The following is a 26,507-nucleotide window of genomic DNA, read 5'->3' as shown; positions in this document are numbered from 1 at the left end:
ATCAGTTCCAAAACCTTGAATCTTATCTGGCCTCAACCAGCAATCATATTCTGCACAATATTGCCATTTCTGGGGTTTCTCAAAAGTAAACAAGTTGAGAAAGGCTGCCTTAAAGAAACAGAGACATTCAACTTCCCTAAGAACCAAAGAAGCATACTCAGAAGAGCTCAGTTTGTATGGCAAAAATGACAAACCATAAGAAGCAATTTTGTTCTGATCCACCAGGGAAATTCTAAGTCGTCTCCTGAGCGTGTAAAGCTTTGTGATATTCAGTGATCTTTTTTTTTTTAATTCCTTTTATAAAATTCTCTGCCTCTGTCTGTCCCTCTCCCCCAAAGAGAATCCTCGATTTACAGCCAAAGAAATAAAGGGATCTTTTCATAGTCTGAGATGGCCCAAGAGAAGGGGAAGGAGATGGCAGAAGAGGACCCAGGAGGACCTGGGATTGGCCAGACAGCAAGCAAAAGCCCTTGTCCCATCCAAGCTGGGAGTGGGGTTGAATTCTGGGAAAGAGCTGTGCCAGGGATCCTGCATTCGGCCACTGTGAGCTCAGAGGAATATCGCAGACGCTTCCGGCACTTCCGCTATCAAGAGGCCGATGGGCCCCGAGAGGTTTGCAGCCGGCTCCACAGACTCTGCAACCACTGGCTGGAGCCAGAGAGGCACACCAAGCAGCAGATCCTGGACCTGGTGATCCTGGAGCAGTTCCTGGCCCTCCTGCCCCCGGATATGGAGAGCTGGGTCAGAAGATGCGGGCCGGAGAGCAGCTCCCAGGCAGTGGCCCTGGCCGAAAGCTTCCTCCTGAGTCAGGCAGAGAAGAGGCAGGCCAAACAGGTGAGGGGTTTTTGTCCAGGAATGTCCAATTCAAGCAAGAAAATTTGGCCTTATCCTAAGGTTTCCCTGCCAGACCCATATCCAGGTGACGGTCATCAAAGGGGGTATTTAACAGCCTTTTGTACAACTCTGTTTTTAAATTTCAACATTACTACATATTCCATGTTACATATTTCATAATTTCTACCTAGCAGCCACCCCTGCTGCTGCTTCTCCTCCTCCTCTTCCCCTATACTGCAGTCCTTGCAGGCCGGCTAATGGCGATGTACCTCATACAAAGTGCAGCAATACAATTTAAAAGCCATTCCGTTAAAATTAATGTAAAGGGTAAACATTTACATACATATTAAAACAGGAAGAGTATCAACACATTCACAAATGGGTATGTATCATCTTCCTTTAGGTCCCCCAGAACTTGACTGTAACCTGGGGTGATTTTCGGGGGGGGGGGAGTAGAAGTTACCAGTTTCACTGGCCCCAATCCAAATGCCTGGGCGAAGAGCTCCATCTTGCCGGCCCTTGGGACTGCACTATAGCAGACCCCCACCATAAAACCACGATTATTTCCTTCTTCTTTTATTTTTAAACCAAAGACTCTCAGCTGAACTCTCAGGCATGGCTATTTCCTCACACATATATGCATTGCTAACATATAATGCGTCTCCTCCCATATTCTTTATGTCTATGTCTTTTAAATAAGTTGTACCCCTCAGTCCTAATATTCCAGAGGTGAGTATTATCCCGCCAGATTTCTGTAATACGTATTGGGTCATAGTCCCCGTCTTTTATTAGGACAATGAGTTCTTCCTGCTTGTTTCCCATGCTCTGTACATGAGTGTCGAGACATCGTAATCCCTGTTTTTGAACTTTCCTGTAAGTTAATAGTTCCCTGCACCTGTGCCATTCCCTTTATATCTGCAGTGTTGCCTTCTACACTTATCACAATCAAAGTAGGCTTGGAAGGTATGTCTGACTCCTCCATTGGACTTAGCCTTCCTAACCAGGGGTGCAAGGCTCTTTGCAAAGACATTCCCCCTACCTTTGTAAGGTGCAAAGCATTTCCCAATAGAAGAGCCTCATCAAGGTCGCATGACCATGGTCCAGAAGCTCAAACCTTTCCCGATGACCCCAATGACTCTCTCCCTCGCTGCCTTTCAGATGTCGGGACTATCCGTGAAGGTGGAAGTGACAATCCCTGAGGTGCAAGGAGCTCCTTCTGAGGAAGGGCCGAAGGTGGAGGCTGTGAAGGCAGAAGGTACCTTTCCTGAGTTACAAAGAACTTGCTTGGAGCCAGGGCAGGGGGCTGAGGCCATGGACCATGACCAAGTTGCCCTCTCCTGTGGTAAGGACTCCTCGTGCCTGGATGCAGTCAGGGCACACTGTGAATTCGATGGGGAGAGAGTTCAGGTCAGGAAAAGAACGGAATATTGCTTCTTCTAAGATTGCAATATGCCCATTTTGTCACAGCCGCTGATGATGTGTTTCTTCCGGCTGGTGGGAAGCTGCTTCTCTCTCCATACTCAAACCAACCACCTGGGCCACACAGTCCAAAACGAACGCCTTTTCCTGGTTTCCTCCGGGGTGGAGCTGTGGCAGACAGGGAGGGCTTTATTTCCTGCAGGGTGGGAGTCCTTCTGCTTCTGCCTATGGGGACAGCAGTAGAGTAGGGCAGTCCTGTGCCCCAGCGGCCCTTGCACCCAAGTCCCTCTGATGACTCTTGTCAATTGGACTTGGCACTGTTTGTGGGGGGAAGGGGCTGAACCCTGGCCAAACTCGAGGAGTGGGGTCAAGCCCCTCAGCCCCCCCAAGGTTTCCGCCCATCTTGCTCCCAGTCAGATGGTTGCCAACTCCTGGCTGGAGCCTGGGGAGGGCAAAGGAGTATAGAGGCCTGTAAGTGGCCACGAGGCCACTGTCCCAAAGGAGCCCTTTTCTCCACAGGGGACCTGAACGGTGGGCAGAGAGTCCAGGTCAGGGAGAGTTGATTTGTGGCAGACACTCTGTGTTGACTAACTGTGATGTCTGTGAAAGGAAATTAGACATGTTCATGGAGGGTACTCCCCCCTCCCCAATTAATTAACACATTCCTCTCTCACCTTCCTTCCATGAGAGGTGGCCCAAAAGAGAGGAGGTCAACCAACTGAGCATACTTATTCAGTCTGGGAGGCTCTGCCTTCTGGGGCAGCCGAGCTCGGAAGGCCGGTGTCTCGGGCCCAGTCCTGATGGAAAAAAGTGACTTCTGTGCCCAGGCTTATAAGGGCAGCTGACAGGCCTTTGTGGGGAGATGGATGCTGTTACAGCCCAACAACCCTTGGTGTTGGGGAGCCTTGGGAGGGGTTTAGGGGGGGGCTTGGTGTGGTGCCATCTTGATGTTGCCTCTGGTTGTGACGTTACCATGCCAGGAGACACCCTGAAAACTCATTCCTATTGCTCTCAAGGCTCCAGATGTGCTCCTATCACATCTGGGTTGGATGGGATGGCGACATGCCAGGTAGCGTGCGTTTCAGCCCCTGCTTTCCCTCTCCCCAGACCAGACAGAGATCTCATAAAAATACGTTGGAAACCTTTATAATCCCTTCAAGCCCAAAAGCATCCGGTGCTTCTCTTCTGCCTCTCCCAGAATGGAGTAAAAGGCCATCAAAATTGGGTTGAGTGTACAGAGTGGGGAAGGTTTCACAACTCTGGGAAGGGGGGGGGGGTTGAGGCCGGGAACGAACAAGCAAACCCCCTTCCTTCTTCCTTTGTCTCACAACCAGGCAGTGGAGACTTCCTACTGAGCTGTCATCTGTTCCGAAATGAGGAAAGGGCTGCATCTCATCCAGCCCAGGTAGGAGGGACGAGCAGGAGACAGGCTGGGCCCAGCCTCCTTTCTCAGGGGGCCCCTTACGCCTGCATCTGTACGAGGGTCCGGGGGAGAGACCCTCTGAATGCTGTTCCCTTTGCCCTTGCCAAGCCAGCATCCTCTTCCTTCCCTCCCCTTGTGCCATCTCTGCCTGGTGTGCAGGGAAATCTGCTTTTCCTTTCAGCCTCCCTTCTCCTTTGGGGATGTGTCTGTCTCCTTCACCGAGGCAGAATGGGCCCTGCTGGATCCGTGCCAAAGAGCTCTGCACTGGGAAGTCATGCTGGAGAACTATGAAAGCGTGGCCTTTCTGGGTAAGTTTTCAAAGGTGCAAATTGCTGCCATTCTGGTGAGACATGAGTCAATATATTGAATAGGAACAGGAATACTCCATTTTGAAGTTAGTCCCCGTATTTGTGGAGGGGCTCCTACTCCCTGGCAGTGCCTGTTCCTGGCATGCAGAAGGCTGCAGGTTCAATCCCCATCTTCTCCAGTTAAAAGGGTCAGGTAGGCGTTGACCCTAGGGATCCGATGGTGGACTGAGGAGGCGAGACTGACTCCAAGGAACCAGGGGTTGGATCCAGCCGAAGGCAGCTTCCTGGGTATGCTCTTGCCCAGGGGCAACTGAGGCCAGAGTTGCCCACTTTATCATAACTTTTGCAGCTCTTAAATTCTTCAATTCAAATTCTTTTAAAATCTTTGCAGTTACCCTAAATATTAATGCCATCTATATAAAAGTATACAGAAACAGAATATAGAAAAAATATCAGCCCCAGGAGGGCCCTTGCCTCCTCCTAATCTTGAAACAGTTGCACCTCCTGATCTTGAATCTGGGGTGTGTTAGGACCATTTTTTTTTCCTGGGAAGCTCTTTTAGAATAATTACTTTCGGGACAGACCAATGTGTCTTTTGGCTGATTCTTTTGTGCTTCTGCTTTAAATAACTCAAAGCTAATATTTATTTAATGCATGAACTACTTGGAGTTAGATGCACGGGGCCAGATCCTCATATCTCTCTTGCCAGAGAGCCAATTTTATGTATCTGTTGAGAGCAGAGGCCTCTAATCTGGCTCAGCCAGTAGGGTGACCTTGGGCCAGTCACAGTTCTGATAGAGCTGTTCTCCCAGAGTAGTCATCTCAAAGCTCTCGCAGCCCACCTACCACAAAGGATTGTGGGGACAGGAAGGTGGTGGTGCTTAAGATCAGCCAAGCTGAACTAGGCCAAAGGGCCGTCAGTCCTTTCCTATGACAGCCACATAGATGTCCTCCCAGGTGCTAACAGGATCTCTCTTTTTATTCTATCAGTGGATGACCAGCGGGATCAAGAGGGTGAGGAATTCCATCAACAAATGCCAGGGAGAGTTAGCAATGAAGATTTAAAAGAGAGTGTCTGTATGGATGAGAAGCAATTTGAAGCAAACTGCAATATACATTTTCTACAGCACACAGTAATGAAGTCAAGGAAATCCATTCAGTGTGGAAAATACCTCACAAATAGAGCACAGCTCTTTGTGCACCAAAATAAAAACAAAACTTTTGAATGCTCAGAGTGCGGAAAGAGATTCCATTATAGCAACACTTTTCAATACCATCAGAGAACTCACACAGGGGAGAAGCCTTTTGAATGCTCAGAGTGTGGGAAAAGATTCGGTGAGAGTAACCATCTTCAAGACCATCAGAGAATCCACACAGGGGAGAAGCCTTTTGAATGCCTAGAGTGTGGAAAGAGATTCCGTCAGAGTAGCCATCTTCATTGCCATCTGAGAATCCACACTGGGGAGAAACCTTTTGAATGCTCAGACTGTGGAAAAAGATTCCGTCACAGCTATAGTCTTAAAAAACATAAGAGAACTCACACAGGGGAAAAGCCTTTTGAATGTTCAGAGTGTGGAAAGAGATTCACTCGGTGCAGTACTCTTCAGTACCATCTGAGAATCCACACTGGGGAGAAGCCTTTTGAATGCTCAGAATGTGGAAAAAGATTCCGTCATAGCTATAGTCTTCAAAAACATAGGAAAATTCACACAAGGGGAAAGCCTTTTGAATGCTCAGAGTGTGGAAAGAGATTTAGTCTCAGTAGCCATCTTCAGAAGCATCTGACAGCCCACACAGGGGAGAAGCCTTTTGAATGCTCTGAGTGTGGAAAGAGATTCATTAGTAACAACGATCTTCAACGGCACCTGAAATCCCACACAAGGGAGCGGCCTTTTGAATGCTCAGAGTGTGGAAAGAGATTCCGTCAGAACAATGGTCTTAAATACCACCTAAAAACCCACACAGGGGAGAAACCTTTTGAGTGCTCAGAGTGTGGAAAGAGATTCCGTCAGAACAATGGTCTTCAATACCATCTGAAAACCCACACAGGGGAGAAGCCTTTTGAATGCTCAGAGTGTGGAAAAAGATTCATTCAGAGCAATGGTCTTAAATATCATCTAAAAACCCATACAGGGGAGAAGCCTTTTGAATGCTCAGAGTGTGGAAAGAGATTCATTCAGAGCAATGGTCTTAAATACCATCTGAAAACCCACAGAGAGGACAAATCTTTTGAATGCTCAAAGTGTGGAAAAAGATTCCGTCAGAACAGTGATCTTCAAAACCATCTGAAAACCCACACAATGGAAACACCCTTCTGAATGCTCATGGTGTGGGAAGAGATTCCATGAGAGCAACCATCTTCAATGCCATCTGAAAACCCCAGACAGGGGAGAAGCCTTTCGATGATCAGAGATGCAACTAGCAGTGCACCAGAGAACTCACGCAGAGTATGACGTTTTGAATACCCAGAGTGTGGAAAGTGATCCGAACTCTTCATCATAGATCTCTCATGGGAAAAACCTTTTGAGATCTCCAGACCTGCATTCCGATTGTCCGATTATTAATGGGTTTTAATGGATTTTTATTTGGACATGTTGTAACCGCCACGAGTTGTCAGAGAGTGGCGGGCAATAAATTTAATTATTAATAATAATAATAAATAATAAATAATCAGTGAGGTTGAGGCACAGATCCGATTCTCATGTCCTTCAGAGGATCCATAGAAGGGGCTCTGCAGCGGAGGGTCTTCTAGAAAAGCTCATGAAGCAGTTAAAGACAGGAGGGACTTTTTAGTGGTTCCTCTCCTCTGTGAAACTCACCATGCCAATCTAACTCTTTCTTACATGAAAACTGGCAAAGACATTTCTTTTCCCGAATCCTGGGAGGAAATAGCCAAGTTGAGGGTTCCCCGTATCTGCAGCCTCTGTGCAACTGGGAGGAAACACTTGCTGCCACCGGCCGGCATCCTTAATTCACAAGCGTTTAAGGAGAGACGTTGGGTAACAGAACTGAAGAGGCTGGCCCCCTTGTTAGGCTACCACCTGCTTTCAAAGAAATCCGTGGTCCCACCTAGAGAGACGCATTGCTGCCTGTCCATTATGAGCAGATGTTTATAAGGCGATGTTCATGGAGGCCAGTCACAGTGGAGAACCTCTTCCAGCCCCACAATTCCCCTCAGAAATCCATGAGAAGACGTCAGGAAAGGGGCTCATGCTGTGGAGTTGAAGTCTGTGCTCAGGTTTCTTCAAAAGCTGAACGAAAAATAAAAGAGAAACATGTATAATCAATACCTGTGTGTATGAATGATTTTCTAGCCTTTAAGAACCGGGGCTGCTTTCTGGCTACCCCTTTTGCTCTTTGCCTTTTGTTTCCCTTTTTTTTTTTTTTTGGTCTGTTTAATATATTTTGGACCTGAAATGCCTGGTGGAGGAGCTCCCTTTTGCAGGCCCTGTGGAATTCTGGGAGTTTGGACAGGGCCCCGATCTCTTCAGGGAGCTCGTTCCACCAGGGACAGAAGCAGCTCTGGCCCTCGTTGAGGAACCACGTGCTTCTTTGGGGCCAGGGATCACCAGCCAGTTGGCCGTGGCGAAGCGTGATGCTCTTTTGGGGGTCTAGGCAGAGAGACGGTCTCTCAGGTCCACTGGGCCCAGACCGCGTATGGCCTTGAAGGTAAGAACCAAAACCTTAAGCCTGATCCAGAATTCAATTGGGAGCCAGTTGAGTTGTTGAAGTATAGGCCGGATGTGAGATCATGTACTGCTCTTATGTTCTTATGTAAGTCGCCCTGAGCCTCTGGGGAGGGCGGTATATAAATATAATAAATAAATACATCTCCACGGTGCAGTGGTGAGAATCCTGGCCGCTGCGTTCTGCACCAATTGCAGTTTCCGGATCAAGGCTAAGGGCAGACCTGCGTACAGCGAGTTGCAGAAGTCCAGTCGAGAGGTGACCATCGCATGGATCACTGTGGCTATGTGTTCTGGTGCCAAGCAGGGCACTGCTACTGCTGCTAGCTTGGCTTGGCGGAGGTGGTAGAAGGCCTGCCGCGCTACTCTTGTGACCTGCGCCTCCATGGAAAGGGATGGCCCCGTAGTACAGCTGGTGGGGGCACCGAGATGCAAGCCACAGTGACATCCAGAGTAAAACAATGTTCTGTCCCTTGGCCTTCCTCATAATCAATTCTGAAGCTCCAGTTGGCTGTTCTGAGGAGCTGGGTGGATAGCCCAATCTGGCCTCGTCAGAGCTCAGAAGCTAAGTAGGGCTGGCCATGGTCCATCTTTGACTGGGACACCTGCAAGGGATACCAGGGTCGTGTCGTGGAGACAGGCCATGGCAAAGCCGCCTCTGGATGTCGTTTCTCTTGAAGATGGGAGTGCTACCAGCCCCAAACACCTTCCCACCAACGTTACTGAAACGGCCGTATCTTAGTCCACAGTGAGTTGGCCCTTGCCAGGGATTGGGCTACGTCTCAGTTGATGACCTGGTCATGGTGGCCTGGGATTCCCTCTCTCCGCAGAAGAAACATTCCCAAGTAACTGAATCAGCTCCCTGTAATTTGAAGCCAGCGACTGAACGGGAGCTGCTCTCACATTTTAGTTAATAGGCAACAGCAACGTAACTTTGAAACATTAATAGATTCCAACCATTGAGGAGGAGGCGGCTATGAGCTGGGGGGCAGTGGGGCTGCCTGGCAGGGATGGATCCGGGCTGCAGGAGGTCTTGATCCAAGAGCCTGGCAGGAGAGCTCCATTCTGCAGGCCCTACAGAACTGTTTTAAGTTCTGTTAGAAGAAGACTTGTTTCTTATATGCCACTTTTCCCTACCAGGAGTCTCAAAGTCTTATATGCCACTTTTCCCTACCAGGAGGGAAACAACACTGTGAGGTATGTGAGAGGCCGGGTAGAAGTGCTCTGTCAGAACATCTTTATCAGGGCTACAACCTCCAGGCACCTGCCTGGAAAGCCAGCTGCATAGACTAAACTTCAGATTTTTGAGATTCACAAGACATGAACAAGAACACACATTGTTTAGATTGCAACATGCCCATTTTGTCATAGCCGCTGTTGATGTGTTTCTTCCGGATGGTGGGGACAGCTGCTTCTCTCATCATAGTCAAACCAACCACCTGGGCCACACAGTCCAAAAGAGGCGCCTTTTCCGGGTTTCCTCCGGGGTGGAGCTGTGGCAGACAGGGAGGGCTTTATTTCCTGCAGGGTGGGAGTTTGGCTGCTTTTGCCAGCAGTGGGGTAGGGCAGCTTGTGCTTCAGCTGCCATTGCACCCGAGTCCCTCCATTTGACTTGGCACTGTTTGAGGGGGGGGCCAAGCCCCTCAGCTACCCCCCCCCCACAGGCCTTTTCGGTCCTGGGCCCCGCCTGGTGGAATGAGCTCCCGGAGGAGGAGCTGCGGGCCCTGCAGGATTTGACATCCTTCCGCGGGGCCTGCAAAACGGAGCTCTTCCGCCAGGCTTCGGGTTGAGGCCGGGGCAGAGCCCGGGTTCCCTCCAAGATCCCTCATCCATCGGCCAGCCTTCCTCTCCTCTCTCTCTTGCAGGATTAACGCCCGACCTCCCTCTGAACAAGCGGGGAAAGTTAGAGAATAGAATGCCATCTTTTATTGCAATAATGGGGTATTTATGGGGTTTTATGTGATTTTACTTTGATTTTATATTTTATTGTGAACCGCCGTGAGACCTTTTGGCAAACGGCGGTATATAAATCCAATTATAAATAAAATACATCAGCAGCGACCGCTGGTTTCCCGGATAGGTGGGGTGGGGGGGGGATTGTTCTTAGGTGTTTTGTGTATTCGGGGGCTTATGGGGGTTTTACGTGTTGCCACAGGGGAGCCTCAGGGGAGTGGCGGGTTAGAAATCCAATAAGAACAACCCCAATAACGTCCCCCCCCCACGTTGCTCCCAGTCAGCGGGTGCCAACTCCTGGCGGGAGAAGCCCTGGCGACGTCGGGAGGCCAAGAGTCCCCCTTCCCGCGGGGGAGCTGCGAGGGCGGGAGGTCTCCGGGCTCCTTCCTTCCTTCGCGCTCCGGGCCAGGGAGGCGGACCAGCCCTCCGTCCCGGGGGAGGGAGCCCTCCGCCCGCACACCCGCCCCGCAGGGAGGCCTCCTGCCCGCCCCTCCCTCCCTCCCTCCCGAGGAGAGCCATGGGGCGGGGGCGGGGGCGGCCGGGTGCCTGGGGGTCCGGCGCGGACAGGGTTAAGGGGAGCGAGCGGCGTGCAAGAGCGGCTCTTCCGCCCAGGGGGCACTTCCGCTTCCGGCGGGGCAGGACGGCGTCTGGCCGGGGGACCGGGGGGGGAGGGGGCTTGCCAGGAAGGTAAGGCGGAGGGGAGGGGGGGAGGGGAGGGGAGGGGGGGCTGGAAAGAGGGTCTCGGGGGCCCGAGCGACGGGGGAGGCGGGGAGGGGCCAGAAGGGATCAGTGGGGAGAAGCCTTGCAGGGCGCGGGCGAAAACCCCACCCCTGTCCGCCTGGCCTGCCTCGCAGGGTGGTTGGACGGGACAGGCCGAGAGGGGCGGGGCATGCTGGTCTGGCCACGCCTCCTCCCATGAGGCAGGAGGCCGGGAGGGGCCAATGGGACGCGGGCAGGGGTCTCTCTGTGGGGATCGCGGGGTCAGCCGCGCAAGCGCACCAGAGACCCCCCTCCCTCCCTCCCTCCCTCCCTCCCCAGCAGTGTTTTGCCAAGCGGAGGCCCAGGGAGAGGAGATGGGGGTTCCAGCCCCGTTGCCCCGGCCAGCTTGAGAGCCCGCGTGGTCTGCTTCTGGAGAAGCGGGTTCGATCCCCCACTCTGGTTTCCCCACAGTCCTCCCAGTCTCGCCTCCCTCGCAGGGTGCCTGCTGTGGGGAGAGGAAGGGAAGGCCATGGTAAACCACCTCGAGGCGCCTTCAGGTAGTGAGAAGCGCGGCCCCAAAACTCAGCTGCTCTTCTTCTTCCTCCTCCTGAACCCTCCGCTCGCTTGGCAGAGGCAGCCCCAACAGAATTCTCCCTCCCGCCCAGGGGTTTGGGAGGGAGGAACAGCATCCTTCTGGCAGGCGAGTGAGGGACAGACACCACCACACAAAAACACACACCCTTCCAGCAGCACAACAGGGAGAAACACAACAGCACTGCCACAGGAGGCCTGAGTTCAGGTCCTGCCAAGGGGGGTGCCGGCAAGAACGCAAAGCTCAAATTTCAGTAGTTTGGAGGCCCAGAAAACAATTCCCAGAAGGGACAGGCTGAACCAATGTCACGAGAGGCTAAGCTTGTAACATCCCTTAAAGCAGAGGTAGTCAACCTGTGGTCCTCCAGATGTTTATGGGCTACAACTCGTGGGAATTGTAGTCCATGAACATCTGGAGGACCACAGGTTGACTACCCCTGCCTTAAAGCAGGCTTATTTAACCAGGTTTTCGTGGAAACCTGGGGTTTCTTCATGGCCCTGGAAGGTTTTCCTGCGTGGGTTAATCGATCCAAAATCGCCAGTGATGGACCTGGCGGAAGAGCTCTGTTTAGTAGGCCCTGCAGAACTTTGATAGCTCTGTCACGGCCCTCAGCTCTCCCGAGAGCTTGTTCCACCAGGTCAGGGCCAGGACCGAAAAGGCCCGGCCGGTGTCGAGGGCAGGCATACTTCTTTAGGGCCAGGGGCCCCAAACAGATTAACACCTGCAGAGCGAAGAGCCTTGTGGGGGGCATAAGGAGATAAGCGGTCCCTCAGATAGGTAGGGCCAAAGCCTAGGATGGCTTTGAAAACCTTGAATCTGATCCGGCCTCAACCAGCAATCATATTCTGCACAATATTGCCATTTCTGGGGTTTCTCAAAAGTAAACAAGTTGAGAAAGGCTGCCTTAAAGAAACAGAGACATTCAACTTCCCTAAGAACCAAAGATGCATACTCAGAAGAGCTCAGTTTGTATGGCAAAATGACAAACCATAAGAAGCAATTTTGTTCTGATCCACCAGGGAAATTCTAAGTCGTCTCCTGAGCGTGTAAAGCTTTGTGATATTCAGTGATCTTTTTTTTTTTAATTCCTTTTATAAAATTCTCTGCCTCTGTCTGTCCCTCTCCCCCAAAGAGCACCCTCGATTTACAGCCAAAGAAATAAAGGGATCTTTTCATAGTTTGAGATGGCCCAAGAGAAGGGGAAGGAGATGGCAGAAGAGGACCCAGGAGGACCTGGGATTGGCCAGACAGCAAGCAAAAGCCCTTGTCCCATCCAAGCTGGGAGTGGGGTTGAATTCTGGGAAAGAGCTGTGCCAGGGATCCTGCATTCGGCCACTGTGAGCTCAGAGGAATATCGCAGACGCTTCCGGCACTTCCGCTATCAAGAGGCCGATGGGCCCCGAGAGGTTTGCAGCCGGCTCCACAGACTCTGCAACCGCTGGCTGGAGCCAGAGAGGCACACCAAGCAGCAGATCCTGGATCTGGTGATCCTGGAGCAGTTCCTGGCCCTCCTGCCCCCGGATATGGAGAGCTGGGTCAGAAGATGCGGGCCGGAGAGCAGCTCCCAGGCGGTGGCCCTGGCCGAAGGCTTCCTCCTGAGTCAGGCAGAGAAGAGGCAGGCCAAACAGGTGAGGGGTTTTTGTCCAGGAATGTCCAATTCAAGCAAGAAAATTTGGCCTTATCCTAATGTTTCCCTGCCAGACCCATATCCAGGTGACGGTCATCAAAGGGGGCATTTAACAGCCTTTTGTACAACTCTGTTTTTAAATTTCAACATTACTACATATTCCATGTTACATATTTCATAATTTCTACCTAGCAGCCACCCCTGCTGCTGCTTCTCCTCCTCCTCTTCCCCTATACTGCAGTCCTTGCAGGCCGGCTAATGGCGATGTACCTCATACAAAGTGCAGCAATACAATTTAAAAGCCATTCCGTTAAAATTAATGTAAAGGGTAAACATTTACATACATATTAAAACAGGAAGAGTATCAACACATTCACAAATGGGTATGTATCATCTTCCTTTAGGTCCCCCAGAACTTGACTGTAACCTGGGGTGATTTTCGGGGGGGGGGGGGGAGAGTAGAAGTTACCAGTTTCACTGGCCCCAATCCAAATGCCTGGGCGAAGAGCTCCATCTTGCCGGCCCTTGGGACTGCACTATAGCAGACCCCCACCATAAAACCACGATTATTTCCTTCTCCTTTTATTTTTAAACCAAAGACTCTCAGCTGAACTCTCAGGCATGGCTATTTCCTCACACATATATGCATTGCTAACATATAATGCGTCTCCTCCCATATTCTTTATTTCTATGTCTTTTAAATAAGTTGTACCCCTCAGTCCTAATATTCCAGAGGTGAGTATTATCCCGCCAGATTTCTGTAATACCTTTCCCGATGACCCCAGTGACTCTCTCCCTCGCTGCCTTTCAGATGTTGGGACTATCCGTGAAGGTGGAAGTGACAATCCCTGAGGTGCAAGGAGCTCCTTCTGAGGAAGGGCCGAAGGTGGAGGCTGTGAAGGCAGAAGGTACCTTTCCTGAGTTACAAGGAACTTGCTTGGAGCCAGGGCAGGGGGCTGAGGCCGTGGACCATGACCAAGTTGCCCTCTCCTGTGGTAAGGACTCCTCGTGCCTGGATGCAGTCAGGGCACACTGTGAATTCGATGGGGAGAGAGTTCAGGTCAGGAAAAGAACGGAATATTGCTTCTTCTAAGATTGCAATATGCCCATTTTGTCACAGCCGCTGATGATGTGTTTCTTCCGGCTGGTGGGAAGCTGCTTCTCTCTCCATACTCAAACCAACCACCTGGGCCACACAGTCCAAAACGAACGCCTTTTCCTGGTTTCCTCCGGGGTAGAGCTGTGGCAGACAGGGAGGGCTTTATTTCCTGCAGGGTGGGAGTCCTTCTGCTTCTGCCTATGGGGACAGCAGTAGAGTAGGGCAGTCCTGTGCCCCAGCGGCCCTTGCACCCGAGTCCCCATTCAGTGTGGAAAATACCTCACAAACAGAGCACAGCTCTTTGTGCACCAAAATAAAAACAAAACTTTTGAATGCTCAGAGTGCGGAAAGAGATTCCATTATAGCAACACTTTTCAATACCATCAGAGAACCAACACAGGGGAGAAGCCTTTTGAATGCTCAGAGTGTGGGAAAAGATTCGGTGAGAGTAACCATCTTCAAGACCATCAGGGAATCCACACAGGGGAGAAGCCTTTTGAATGCCTAGAGTGTGGAAAGAGATTCCGTCAGAGTAGCCATCTTCATTGCCATCTGAGAATCCACACTGGCGAGAAACCTTTTGAATGCTCAGACTGTGGAAAAAGATTTCGTCGCAGCTATAGTCTTAAAAAACATAAGAGAACTCACACAGGGGAAAAGCCTTTTGAATGCTCAGAGTGTGGAAAGAGATTTAGTCTCAGTAGCTATCTTCAGAAGCATCTGACAACCCACACAGGGGAGAAGCCTTTTGAATGCTCTGAGTGTGGAAAGAGATTCATTAGTAACAACTATCTTCAACGGCACCTGAAATCCCACACAAGGGAGCGGCCTTTTGAATGCTCAGAGTGTGGAAAGAGATTCCGTCAGAACAATGGTCTTAAATGCCACCTAAAAACCCACACAGGGGAGAAACCTTTTGAGTGCTCAGAGTGTGGAAAGAGATTCCGTCAGAGCCATAGTCTTAAATACCATCTGAAAACCCACACAGGGGAGAAGCCTTTTGAATGCTCAGAGTGTGGGAAAAGATTCATTCAGAGCAATGGTCTTAAATATCATCTAAAAACCCACACAGGGGAGAAGCCTTTTGAATGCTCAGAGTGCGGAAAGAGATTCCATTATAGCAACACTTTTCAATACCATCAGAGAACCCACACAGGGGAGAAGCCTTTTGAATGCTCAGAGTGTGGGAAAAGATTCGGTGAGAGTAACCATCTTCAAGACCATCAGAGAATCCACACAGGGGAGAAGCCTTTTGAATGCCTAGAGTGTGGAAAGAGATTCCGTCAGAGTAGCCATCTTCATTGCCATCTGAGAATCCACACTGGGGAGAAACCTGTTGAATGCTCAGACTGTGGAAAAAGATTCCGTAACAGCTATAGTCTTAAAAAACATAAGAGAACTCACACAGGGGAAAAGCCTTTTGAATGTTCAGAGTGTGGAAAGAGATTCACTCAGTGCAGTACTCTTCAGTACCATCTGAGAATCCACACTGGGGAGAAGCCTTTTGAATGCTCAGATTGTGGAAAAAGATTCCTTCATAGCTATAGTCTTCAAAAACATGCGAAAATTCACACAAGGGGAAAGCCTTTTGAATGCTCAGAGTGTGGAAAGAGATTTAGTCTCAGTAGCCATCTTCAGAAGCATCTCACAACCCACAGAGGGGAGAAACCTTTTGAGTGCTCAGAGTGTGGAAAGAGATTCCGTCAGAACAATGGTCTTAAATACCATCTGAAAACCCACACAGGGGAGAAGCCTTTTGAATGCTCAGAGTGTGGAAAAAGATTCACTCAGAGCAATGGTCTTAAATATCATCTAAAAACCCACACAGGGGAGAAGCCTTTTGAATGCTCAGAGTGTGGAAAGAGATTCATTCAGAGCAATGGTCTAAAATACCATCTGAAAACCCACAGAGAGGACAAATCTTTTGAATGCTCAAAGTGTGGAAAAAGATTCCGTCAGAACAGTGATCTTCAAAACCATCTGAAAACCCACGCAATGGAAACACCCTTCTGAATGCTCATGGTGTGGGAAGAGATTCCATGAGAGCAACCATCTTCAATGCCATCTGAAAACCCCAGACAGGGGAGAAGCCTTTCGATGATCAGAGATGCAACTAGCAGTGCATCAGAGAACTCACGCAGAGTATGACTTTTTGAATACCCAGAGTGTGGAAAGTGATTCGAACTCTTCATCATAGATCTCTCATGGGCAAAACCTTTTGAGATCTCCAGACCTGCATTCCGATTGTCCGATTATTAATGGGTTTTAATGGATTTTTATTTGGACATGTTGTAACCGCCACGAGTTGTCAGAGAGTGGCGGGCAATAAATTTAACTATTAATAATAATAATAAATAATAAATATTCAGTGAGGTTGAGGCACAGATCCGATTCTCATGTCCTTCAGAGGATCCATAGAAGGGGCTCTGCAGCGGAGGGTCTTCTAGAAAAGCTCATGAAGTAGTTAAAGACAGGAGGGACTTTTTAGTGGTTCCTCTCCTCTGTGAAAGTCGCCATGCCAATCTAACTCTTTCTGACATGAAAACTGGCAAAGACATTTCTTTTCCCGAATCCTGGGAGGAAATAGCCAAGTTGAGGGTTCCCCGTATCTGCAGCCTCTGTGCAACTGGGAGGAAACACTTGCTGCCACCGGCCGGCATCCTTAATTCACAAGCGTTTAAGGAGAGACGTTGGGTAACAGAACTGAAGAGGCTGGCCCCCTTGTTAGGCTACCACCTGCTTTCAAAGAAATCCGTGGTCCCACCTAGAGAGACGCATTGCTGCCTGTCCATTATGAGCAGATGTTTATAAGGCGATGTTCATGGAGGCCAGTCACAGTGGAGAACCTCTTCCAGCCCCACAATTCCCCTCAGAAATCCATGAGAAGACGTCAGGAAAGGGGCTCATGCTGTGGAGTTGAAGTCTGTGCTCAGGTTTCTTCAAAAGCTGAACGAAATATAAAAAAGAAACATGTATAATTAATACCTGTGTGTATGAATGATTTTCTAGCCTTTAAGAACCGGGGCTGCTTTCTGGCTACCCCTTTCACTCTTTGCCTCTTGTTTCCATTTTTTTTTTGGTCTGCTTAATATAATATTTTGGACCTGAACACCAGGGAACAGGAGTAATATGTTTGGGGGTTGCAGTTGGTAAGGAGCTCAAATTGGCCATTAATGTATTTGGATTTGCATTTCAGTTATTTTTATGTCTATGAATATCCACATCCTTAGAAAACTGCTAGGTGAACTAAAGCAGTCTTGTTTTTTTTATCTCACTGACCTTGAATAAAGTGGGTGCTTTCAGGACACATTTTGAGTGAAGAAACCAAGCCAAGTTGTACAGTTAATTGATGTTTGTGTATTCACTGTCACTTACCGCTACTCAGTATATACACGAACAGGATCCAGCAGCCGGTCTTAGTTGACTCATGCAGTTCAGGGGGTAAGAAATCCCCCGGGGGATGGTGCCAGTTTTTGGGTTCCCAATTTCCAGGTGGGACTTGGACAACTCCCGGAATTACAGCTGAGGTCCAGACAGCAGAGATGAGCTTCTCCGCGGAATACAGCCGCTGTGGAGGGAGGATTCTCTCGCATGATAAACCCCATAACATTGCCAGTCTAGGCTGCGGGAGACGGGCGAAGAGCAAAGAAACTGCAACTAATCCCTCAGAGACAAGGTGAAGGTCAGGTGGGAAGCTAGGGATCCTGAATGACATTGTGCTACCCATTCCGGATGGAGTTCGGCTCACCCTCACTGAGTGAAGAGCCTTAGGGCTGCAGCTGACACAAGAGTACTGTGGTAGAATCAGGTGGGGGCCGATGTCTCAGCATCCATCCTCCAAAGCAGGGGTAGTCAACCTGTGGTCTTCCAGATGTCCATGGACTACAATTCCCATGACTCAGGGGGAGGCATTATTCGATTGCGTTATTCTTTTCAGGGGTAGTCAAACTGTGGCTTTCCACAGGTCCATGGACTACAATTCCCATGAGCCCCTGCCAGCATTGCTGGCAGGGGCTCATGGGAATTGTAGTCCATGGACCTCTGGAGGGCCGCAGTTTGACTACCCCTGGCCAACCAGCTCCTCTGGAGGGGCAACAGCAGGGCAGAGAGGCCGAGGTCTCCCCCTGATGCTGCCTCGTGGCTCTGGGACTCAGGGATAGACTGCCCCTGAATATGGAGGCTTCCCCACCGCCACCCTGACTAGGAGCCATGGGTGCGCTTCTCCCTGAGCCCACCCAATCCCCCCTTTGAGCTCTACTGAAAACAATTTCCTGGTCCCCAAAGGTTGCCTCACAGATCAAATCTTTTTTGAAAGAATCCATCTATTAGCACAAGAAGGGACCTGATATGTAAAGCAAATGTCTCTGACTTCTCGATTCGTATCTATGATGATTTCATTTATTATATATTGTTTAATTTTTAAAAGTCTGTGAAAAATGCCACTAGGGATGCCAGGCTCCAGGTGAGACCTGGAGATTCCCTAAAAGTATGCCTCTGGACTAGGGATCAGAAAAGGCAGTTCTAGAGGATGTACTCTAGGTCTGGGAAATTTAAGACGCCGCTTCTTTTGGCCTTTCTGGAAACCTGTCAAAATACTGGGGCATCGCAAACCTTGAACTGGAAAAAGATTCCTCCCTGGCAAAGGGCCCTGAGAGAGAGAGAGGAGAAAAATGACGGCTAGGAGAGACAGTTGAATGTTTTAGGGTTTTTTGCTTGTTTGTTTTTCACAGAGAGCCATTCCTGAAATCACAGGAGGGGGCATGAAGCCCAGATTTCATCCCAACATCGTCAAAAACCAGTATTTGTGGGTGGTGAGATGGGCGATGGGGTTGAGGGAGAGGGGCTTGTGGAGTCCGTTATGGAGACCATCTTCCCCCCCAAGGATTCCTGAGGGGAGACTTTAGCCTGAAGAGCTCTGGGGGGGGGGGAGGGAGGAAGACCCTGAGGTAGTGTGGGGATCTGTGCATGGTGGGAGAGGGAGATTAAGCCATGTCCTCTGGGGAGAAGTGGGTCTTCCAAATTAGAGGAAATTTCTCGGCACGCTGCATAAAGGCACAATCTCCAAGGAGGGATTCAAGGAGTCAGAGGTGGGGATTTAGCCGTGGTTCAGAGCTTACTCCAGGTCATTACTGGCTCATGGAGTTGGGGGACTGGTTGGAGCAGGAGGAGGGAGTCTTACGGCTTCTTCCCGATTCTCTCTGGGAGAATCTGGGGTTTGGTGAAGAGGACAATTTACACTATAATTTGTGTCCTGCAAGGTTCACTAGCCCAGTGGTTCCCAACCTTTTTGAGGCTGGGGACCGGCAGGGCCACCCCCGCATTGCGCATGCGCGGCCGCGCCCCGCATGGGCACATGCGCTATACATGACCGAAATCGCACATGCGCAGTTTCAGCCGCGCATGGTGCATGTGTGCATGCGCGACCCGGCTGTGCATGCGCAATGTGCGGGCGCGGCCCTAATTCCCTCTCCCCGCCCTCCCGCAGTAAGAAGCTTCCCGTGCCGCAAGCTTGCGGCCTGGGAAGTTTTTTACTGCGGGGGGGCGGGGAGAGGGAGCTGCGGCCCGGCGCCAAGGCGTTCGCGGCCCGGCACCGGGCCGCGGCCTGCAGGTTGGGGACCACTGCACTAGCCAACTCCATGGATACCAGTGCATTTCCACAATGCTGGATGATAGGGGGGGTGACAGAACTTACTGAATTATTATTATTAGAAAAAGAGTTGGTTCTTATATGCCGCTTTTCCCTACCCGAAGGAGGCTCAAAGAGGTTTACAGTCGCCTTCCCTTTCCTCTCCCCACAACAGACACCCTGTGAGGTGGGTGAGGCTGAGAGAGCCCTGATATCACTGAAGAAGAAGAGTTGGTTCTTATATGCTGCTTTTCTCTACCCGAAGGAGTCTCAAAGTGGCTTCCAGTCGCCTTCCCTTTCCTCTCCCCACAACAGACACCCTGTGGGGTGGGTGAGGCTGAGAGAGCCGTGATATCACTGCCCGGTCAGAACAGCTTTATCAGTGCTGTGATGAGCCCAAGGTCACCCAGCTGGCTGCATGTGGGGGAGTGCAGAATCGAAACTGGCATGCCAGATTAGAAGTCCACACTCCTATTTCCAGAACTCAAAAAAAAGGTCAACGCAGGGGGGGTTGGAGAGGGATTAGGGTTGAGTAATGCCTCTGTAGAACTGGTTGTCACCTACAAATGTTGGTGACTTAAGGATGCTGGTTGGTCACACTATGTTTAGGCTTGTCTAATTCCTCACAGGAGTTGGGAAAATCAATGTTTTTGCCAGTTCTGCAGGTGTTAAATTGGCCAATAACCCGATGTAGCAAGTGAGAGGAAGGCACCTACTAAAAAGACTCTTCTTTGTGGGACTACTTCTTGAGCCTTTCTGAACCTCCAGCATCTGGGAAAGGCCCTCATCAGAACCAGCTACAGGAATGTTTCACCCTCAAGCCAATTCTGTGAAGAACATAAAAATTGGATCTGCGCCCTAACCCACACGTTGAGAATTTATGAAGTTCCTCCCTTGTGTGGACCCCTCCAGGTTAAAGGAGATGTGAGCTGGTCTTGAATCTCCCTCAATTGGTAGAGCTTGTTTTCTATCTGAGGTCTATCTGAGGGCTTCAAAATGGAGAAAACTCCTTCACAGTCCAAGCAATGTTATAGCTTATTTATTAATTTCATTTTTACATCGCTGCTCTCAAAAAACTTGACTTGTGGCGGCTCACAATAAAACATCACATAAAACGATACCTAGCCCTAAAAACATCATACGATACAATTCCCAATAATCCCTAAAACACAACATTCTACATGGCAGTAATTATATAAAAATACAAGCTTTTCCCCAACGGTTCAAAATCCCATCTCCAGAATGGGTTCCCATCAAAATTGGCTAAGGAACAATCAGGGAATAGATAACCAGCATCTGGACCCAGACTAATACCAGGTCCCGGAGACATTTATTCCTCATTACAGAAAGATTTCTGTGTAGATCCAAGTTTTCAACAAGAGTTTATACAGTGTCAGTGCTTTATATGGTCTGTTGTTGTCTTTTAGGTGTGAAGCAAGAGGAAAGCTTTTCTCATTGGCTAAGCAGGTAGATGGTTTCTCCTAGTTTCCGATTTAAGATGCTGTAGGTTTCCATGGTGAGTGAAACTCTGCACGGTGAGCAGAGGGTTTTCTGCGTGGGTTTTCTAATGCCGTTGAAGAGTTCTTCTGTTAATCCGCACACTCTGAGCACTGAACATGTTTCTTCCATGTGGGTTCTTAAGTCCTGCTAAAGATGGCAACACAGAGTGAATCCACACTCTTGGAATTCAAAAGTGTGGGTTCTCCAATGCCACTAAAGAGTGCCACTCTGATTGAATTTCTTTCCACACTCTGAGCATTAAAAAGCTTTCTCCCCTGTGTGAGTTCTTTGGTACCGTTGCAGATTCCCCTCACTGAATCTCTTACCGCACACTGAAAACTGAAAAAGTTTCTCCCCTGTGTGGGTCTTCAGATGCTTTTGAAGATTTTAATTCGACCTTAATTTTAATTCCATACTCCGAGCATTCAACAGGTTTCTCTGCTGTGTGGGTTCCTGGGTGCCGCTGAAGACTGCCACTAGTACTGAGTTCCATTCCAAACTCTGTGCATTTAAAAAAATTTCTCCCTGGTGTGGATTCTCTGATGATAGTGAAGATTCCTCCTCTCAGTGAATCTCTTTCCACACACTGAGCATTCAAAAGGTTTCTCCCCCGTGTGGGTTCTTTGGTGCAGTTTAAGAGTGCCACTCTGACTGAATCTCTTTCCGCACTCTGAGCATTCAAAAGGCTTCTCCCCTGTGTGGATTTTCAGATGCTGTTGAAGACTACCACTCAACCTGAATCTCTTTCCACACTCTGAGCATTGAAAAGCTTTCTCTCCTGTGTGGGTAGTCAGATGCTTTTGAAGAGTGTCATTCAACCTGAATCTCTTTCCACACTCTGAGCATTCAAACGGCTTCTCCCCTGTGTGAATTCTCAGATGCCGTTGAAGATGGCCACTCAACCTGAATCTCTTTGCACACTCTGAGCATTCAAATGGTTTCTCCCCTGTGTGAGCTGTCAGATGCTGTTGAAGCGTACCAGACAACTTGAATCTCTTGCCACACTCTGAGCATTCAAAAGCTTTCTCTTCTGCGTGGGTTCTCTGATGATGTTTAAGACTCCCTGTCTCAGTGAACTTCTTTCCACACTCTGAGCATTCAAAAGGCTTCTCCCCTGTGTGAGTTCTTTGATGTACTTGAAGATGACCACGCTGACTGAATTTCTTTCCACACTCTAAACATTCAAAAGGTTTCTCCCCTGTGTGGATTTTTTGGTGTTGCTGAAGATGGCAACTCCTACTGAATTTCTTTCCACATTCTGAGCATTCAAAAGGTTTCTCCCCTGTGTGGGTTCTCTGATGCTGTTGAAGATGGCCACTCTGACTGAATCTCTTTTCACAAACTAAGCATTCAAAGGGTTTTTCTGCTGTGTGGGTTCTCTGATGCTGCTGAAGATGGCCATTCTGACTGAATCTCTTGCCACACTGCGAGCATTCGAAAGGTTTCTCCCCTGTGTGGGTTCTTTGGTGCTGCTGGAGACTGGAAGTCATACTGAATCTCTTTCCACACTCTGAGCATTCAAACTGTTTTTTACCTCTATGTATTGTTTGGTGCACAAACAGCTGTGATCTATACCTGGAGTTCTTTGCACATGGAACAGATTTGGTTGTCTTCGTTACCCTGTGGTTTGGAAAAAGTACGTTATGCTTTCTTCCACCTTGATTCTCAGCCATACACCCATCTTTATTTCTCTTAGGCCTGCCTCTTTTCCTGACATTCTCTTCCAAGTCTTCACTTTTAACTCTGTCGAGCATTTGCTGATGGAGCTCCTCAACTTTCTCATTCCTCCGGTCATCCTCTGATGGAATAAATAGAGATCTTGTTAGAACTTGGGAGGGCTGGGAAGGTCAAAAGCATCTTCATGACAGCAGTAGGAAAGGATCGGAAGCCTTTTGGCCTTGTACAGCTTGGCTGATCTTAAACCGTTCCTTCACCTTTCCCCAGATTTCATAGTATTTTAGGACACCTCACCCCCACAGAAGCCACGGCTAAGCTCTTGCCCAGAAGAGCTTCTGAGATTCCAGGTTTCAGGCCTCCAGAAGACCTCCCTCCCTCCTTACCCAACAGGTTGTATGATTGTACCAAACCAAAAGTTGCTCCGAGGTGAATCAGAAGTCCCCCTTGGCTGTTCCTTGCCTGTTCCCTTAACATAAGTGTGAAGGAGACTCACTCTCAGAAAGGTCGTCTGGGAAGGAAGAATTCTCTTGGGATTCTCTTGAGGAACTCTCCAGCCTTTCTTCAGATGCGAGGCTGTTATCTGTCTCCACCATAGTCTCTCTCATACTTCTGTCTTCTTTTGGAGAGAGGGAGAGAGAGACAGAGACAGAGAGAGACAGAGAGAGAGACAGAGAGACAGAGACAGAGAGAGACAGAGAGAGACAGAGAGAGACAGAGAGAGACAGAGAGAGAGACAGAGAGAGACAGAGACAGAGAGACAGAGACAGAGAGAGACAGAGAGAGACAGAGAGAGACAGAGAGAGACAGAGAGAGAGAGAGACAGAGACAGAGAGAGACAGAGACAGAGAGAGACAGAGACAGAGAGAGAGAGAGACAGAGAGACAGAGAGAGACAGAGACAGAGACACAGAGAGAGAGAAAGTGAGCATTCTTATATGGGGAATGAAAGAAATCCAAGAGTAAATACTCTCCATGAAGGATGGAAAGGATGGAAATCCCAACCCATCCCAGGAGTAAAGATGATTATTATGTGGCTTCACCCAGCATACAGATGTTTGTGATTTGATTCCCCCTTCAGCTAAACATTTTTTATCTTTTTCAAAGCCAGACTCCAGAATGTAGTAATTTGTTAATCACGAGAAGCTCTATCCAGTTGTCCCAGCAGGAGGGAGGGGAGATTAGGAGGGTGAGGGCGGCCTGAGGAAAATTCCACCCAGGAGGACCCTTGCTTGGGTCGTTAGGGGCTGCCCGACCTGATAGAGCAGCGGTTCTCAACCTGGGGGTCGAACAACCCTTTCACAGGGGTTACAGCCTGGTGGGGCAAGAGGCAGAACTGAACGGAGAAACCCCGGGAAAAAACCAATTTATATACAATCATGAACAATCTTCATGCTATTGGTCAGTTTCGGTTTAATTTCTGTGAAAGAACCCTTGCATCATTTTATGGATGGGGGGTCACCACAACATGAGGAACTGTATTAAAGGGTCATGGCATTAGGGAGGTTGAGAACCATGGCTATAGAGGCAGAACATGGGTGCAGATCAGAGTTCGTAAAGTTTTTTATGCATAAAATAAGGCGATTCGGGAGATCATGAACCTCACAGGGAGATCATCAACCTGTTTAGCAATATAAAAGTTAATTGTATATGTCTCATTGTTACCCACCCTGAGCCAACAAATAAAATCTAATAATAATAATTACGAGATAGTGTGGCTTCAGAATTTTTTGCTTTATCACAATGAAGATTTTCGTGTATGCTGCAATGAGAAGCACGATCTAATAGCAATTTCATGTATTAGAACTCTTGGTTCTAAGAAACAGCCTCTTAGTGATGGCTTCATTTTCAATGCTTAATAACCACACACATAGATAGGGAGCTGCTTTAATTGTGTACACCCTCTGCCTTTGGCCAGGATTCCTAGTATTTAAGGACACCTCACCCCCACAGGAGCCTCTCGTGGCGCAGAGTGGTAAGGCAGCAGACATGCAGTCTGAAGCTCTGCCCATGAGGCTGGGAGTTCGATCCCAGCAGCCGGCTCAAGGTTGACTCAGCCTTCCATCCTTCTGAGGTCGGTAAAATGAGTCCCCAGCTTGCTGGGGGGTAAACGGTCATGACTGGGGAAGGCCCTGGCAAACCACCCCGTATTGAGTCTGCCATGAAAACGCTAGAGGGTGTCACCCCAAGGGTCAGACATGATCCGGTGCTTCCACAGGGGATACCTTTACCTTTACACCCCCATAAGAGCCACAGCTGAGCTCTTGCCCAGAAGGAGATCCTGTGATTCCAAGGCCCCAGAAGTCCCCCATCCCTCTTTGTCCAGCAAGTTGTGTGATGGTACCAAACAAATGTTGCTCAGATGGGAATCAGAAATTCCCCATGGCTGATCCTTGCCTGTTCCCTTAACATAACCAAGATGGATACTCACTCTCAGACAGTTCACTTGGGAAGGAGATATGATCTTGGGATGCTCCTGAGGAACTCTCCATCCTTTCTTCGGATTTAAGGGCGTTGTCTGTATCCACCATCGATTCCCTTATACTTCTGCCTTCTTTCGCAGAGACAGGAAGAGAAAGAGTGTGATCATCCTTGTATGAAAGGAATTCAAGAGTAAACGTTCTTCTTGAAGGACGGGATCATGGCCAAGCCCAACTTGTATCGTGGGAAGTGGATCTGTGTGGTAAAGCACCCTCATTTCCCACGGGGTTATGGTGATTATGAAGTGCTTCATTCCCTCATGCAGATGTGCATGATTAAACTGCCCCTGCAGCTCACATTCTTATCTTTTTCAAGGCCAGATTTCAGACTAGAGTCATTTGTTAACCATGAGAAACTATATCCAGTTGTTCTAAGCAGGAGGGAGGGGAGATTAGGAGAGTGTTTAACGGCCACTGCAAAATTTCATCTGGAGGACCCTTGATTGGGCTGTTAGGACCACCTGACCCTACAGAGGTGGAAAGCATAACACAGGTGTAGACCAGAGGGAAGCCATCCTAGGTTCATACTCATTGCATGCCTTGATGTTTTCTTTTTTTCGTCACGATTAATATTTTCCTGCAGAGTGAATACAGGCTTAAGAAGACTCATGCGGCAAAAAGAGACGCCATCTAATATCAGGGCTTTCATGCATTAGATAGAATAGTTAGCTTCTCTTGCTGCTGCTGACTGTAGGAAGTGCTGTGCACCCACTGATCTTGGTGCTGCTCAGGTACAAAGAGCAGTGGCCCAAGGGGACCCAGGCCTCGGTTCTTCACAGGATTACTTCCAGGTCACAGGCAGAGTGGATGTTTGTAATTCCATCCAGGAGCCAGGGTGTGTGATAAAGGTTGGAAAGAGAGAATCATAGAATCATAGAGTTGGAAGGGACCTCATGGGTCATCTAGTCCAACCCCCTGCACTATGCAGGACACTATGACCTGATCCTTTAAATAGGAGGTGCTGGGGACTGAGCCTGGGACTTTCTGCAGGCCACAATGAGGCTCTGCCACTGAGCCACTATGTACTGGGACAGGCGTCAAAACTGTGTCCAATATTCTGATTCCCGCCTCACCCCAATGGCGTCGCTTTGCGCCTTTGAAAGATCCTTACCCAGAAAAGCCACATTCCCAGAGTTCTCCAGCATGACTTCCCTGTGCAGAGCTCTCTGGCCCGGATCCAGCAGGGCCCATTCTGCCTCGGTGAAGGAGACGGACACCTCCTCAAAGGAAAAGGGACCCTGAAAGGAAAAGCAGAGTCCCTCTTCAAAGATCACGCCAGGCAGAGATTGCACACGGGAAGGGAGTAATCTGAGAGGGTGCAGGATGCATGGCTGGACATATGTAAAGGGGATGATGTTCAGAGGTCTCTTCCCAGATACTGCAGTAGCAAAAGCTCCCTTGAAAAAGAAGGGATCCAGGCTGTCCCCCCACTCCTCTCCCCTACCTGGACTGCAGGTGCAGCAACCATTTCCACACCTCTGAAAAGGCAACAGCTCCGCAGCATCTCTGTACTGCCTGTTAGCGAGACAAAGGACAAAGGAAGGGTGTTTGCTTGTGTGTTTCCCGCTTTGCACACCCCCTTTCCCAG

At 49.2% G+C, this 26,507-nt stretch overlaps 3 protein-coding genes across 4 annotated transcripts in view; 2 read left to right on the top strand and 1 right to left on the bottom strand.

The window, feature by feature from the left end:
* The first annotated feature begins 338 nt into the window (after positions 1 to 338).
* On the top strand, positions 339 to 24,147 carry LOC143834156 (uncharacterized). Its single transcript, XM_077330761.1, is given in 6 exon segments — positions 339 to 834; positions 1,993 to 2,176; positions 3,588 to 3,658; positions 3,858 to 3,984; positions 4,975 to 6,144; positions 13,981 to 24,147. Coding segments are annotated over 6 exon segments (3,669 nt in total). The 5' UTR covers positions 339 to 390; the 3' UTR covers positions 15,654 to 24,147.
* On the top strand, positions 11,820 to 13,996 carry LOC143834112 (uncharacterized). The gene is made up of 2 exons (XM_077330714.1): positions 11,820 to 12,542; positions 13,353 to 13,996. The coding sequence occupies exons 1-2, from the start codon at positions 12,099 to 12,101 to the stop codon at positions 13,632 to 13,634; spliced, it is 726 nt and encodes a 241-aa protein (XP_077186829.1). The 5' UTR covers positions 11,820 to 12,098; the 3' UTR covers positions 13,635 to 13,996.
* LOC143833914 (uncharacterized) overlaps positions 20,290 to 26,507 on the bottom strand; it is a 22,976-nt gene continuing 16,758 nt past the window's right edge. Inside the window, exons 5-9 of one of the 2 annotated variants that reach the window (XM_077330222.1) lie at positions 26,364 to 26,434; positions 26,031 to 26,157; positions 24,871 to 24,993; positions 22,937 to 23,059; positions 20,290 to 22,564 (exon numbers count right to left, since the gene is read on the bottom strand). In XM_077330222.1, the coding sequence (XP_077186337.1) occupies positions 21,276 to 22,564; positions 22,937 to 23,059; positions 24,871 to 24,993; positions 26,031 to 26,157; positions 26,364 to 26,434 (1,733 nt within the window). In that variant the 3' untranslated portion in view covers positions 20,290 to 21,275. The remainder of the gene's footprint in view (positions 22,565 to 22,936; positions 23,060 to 24,870; positions 24,994 to 26,030; positions 26,158 to 26,363; positions 26,435 to 26,507) is intronic. The other variant, XM_077330223.1, reaches the window with a different exon arrangement.

The sequence above is a fragment of the Paroedura picta genome, chromosome 3 (assembly GCF_049243985.1).
Source record: "Paroedura picta isolate Pp20150507F chromosome 3, Ppicta_v3.0, whole genome shotgun sequence".
Lineage (NCBI taxonomy): Eukaryota > Metazoa > Chordata > Lepidosauria > Squamata > Gekkonidae > Paroedura > Paroedura picta.
Note: the sequence above shows the minus strand (reverse complement) of the source record. Positions and strands in the feature narration are given on the sequence as shown.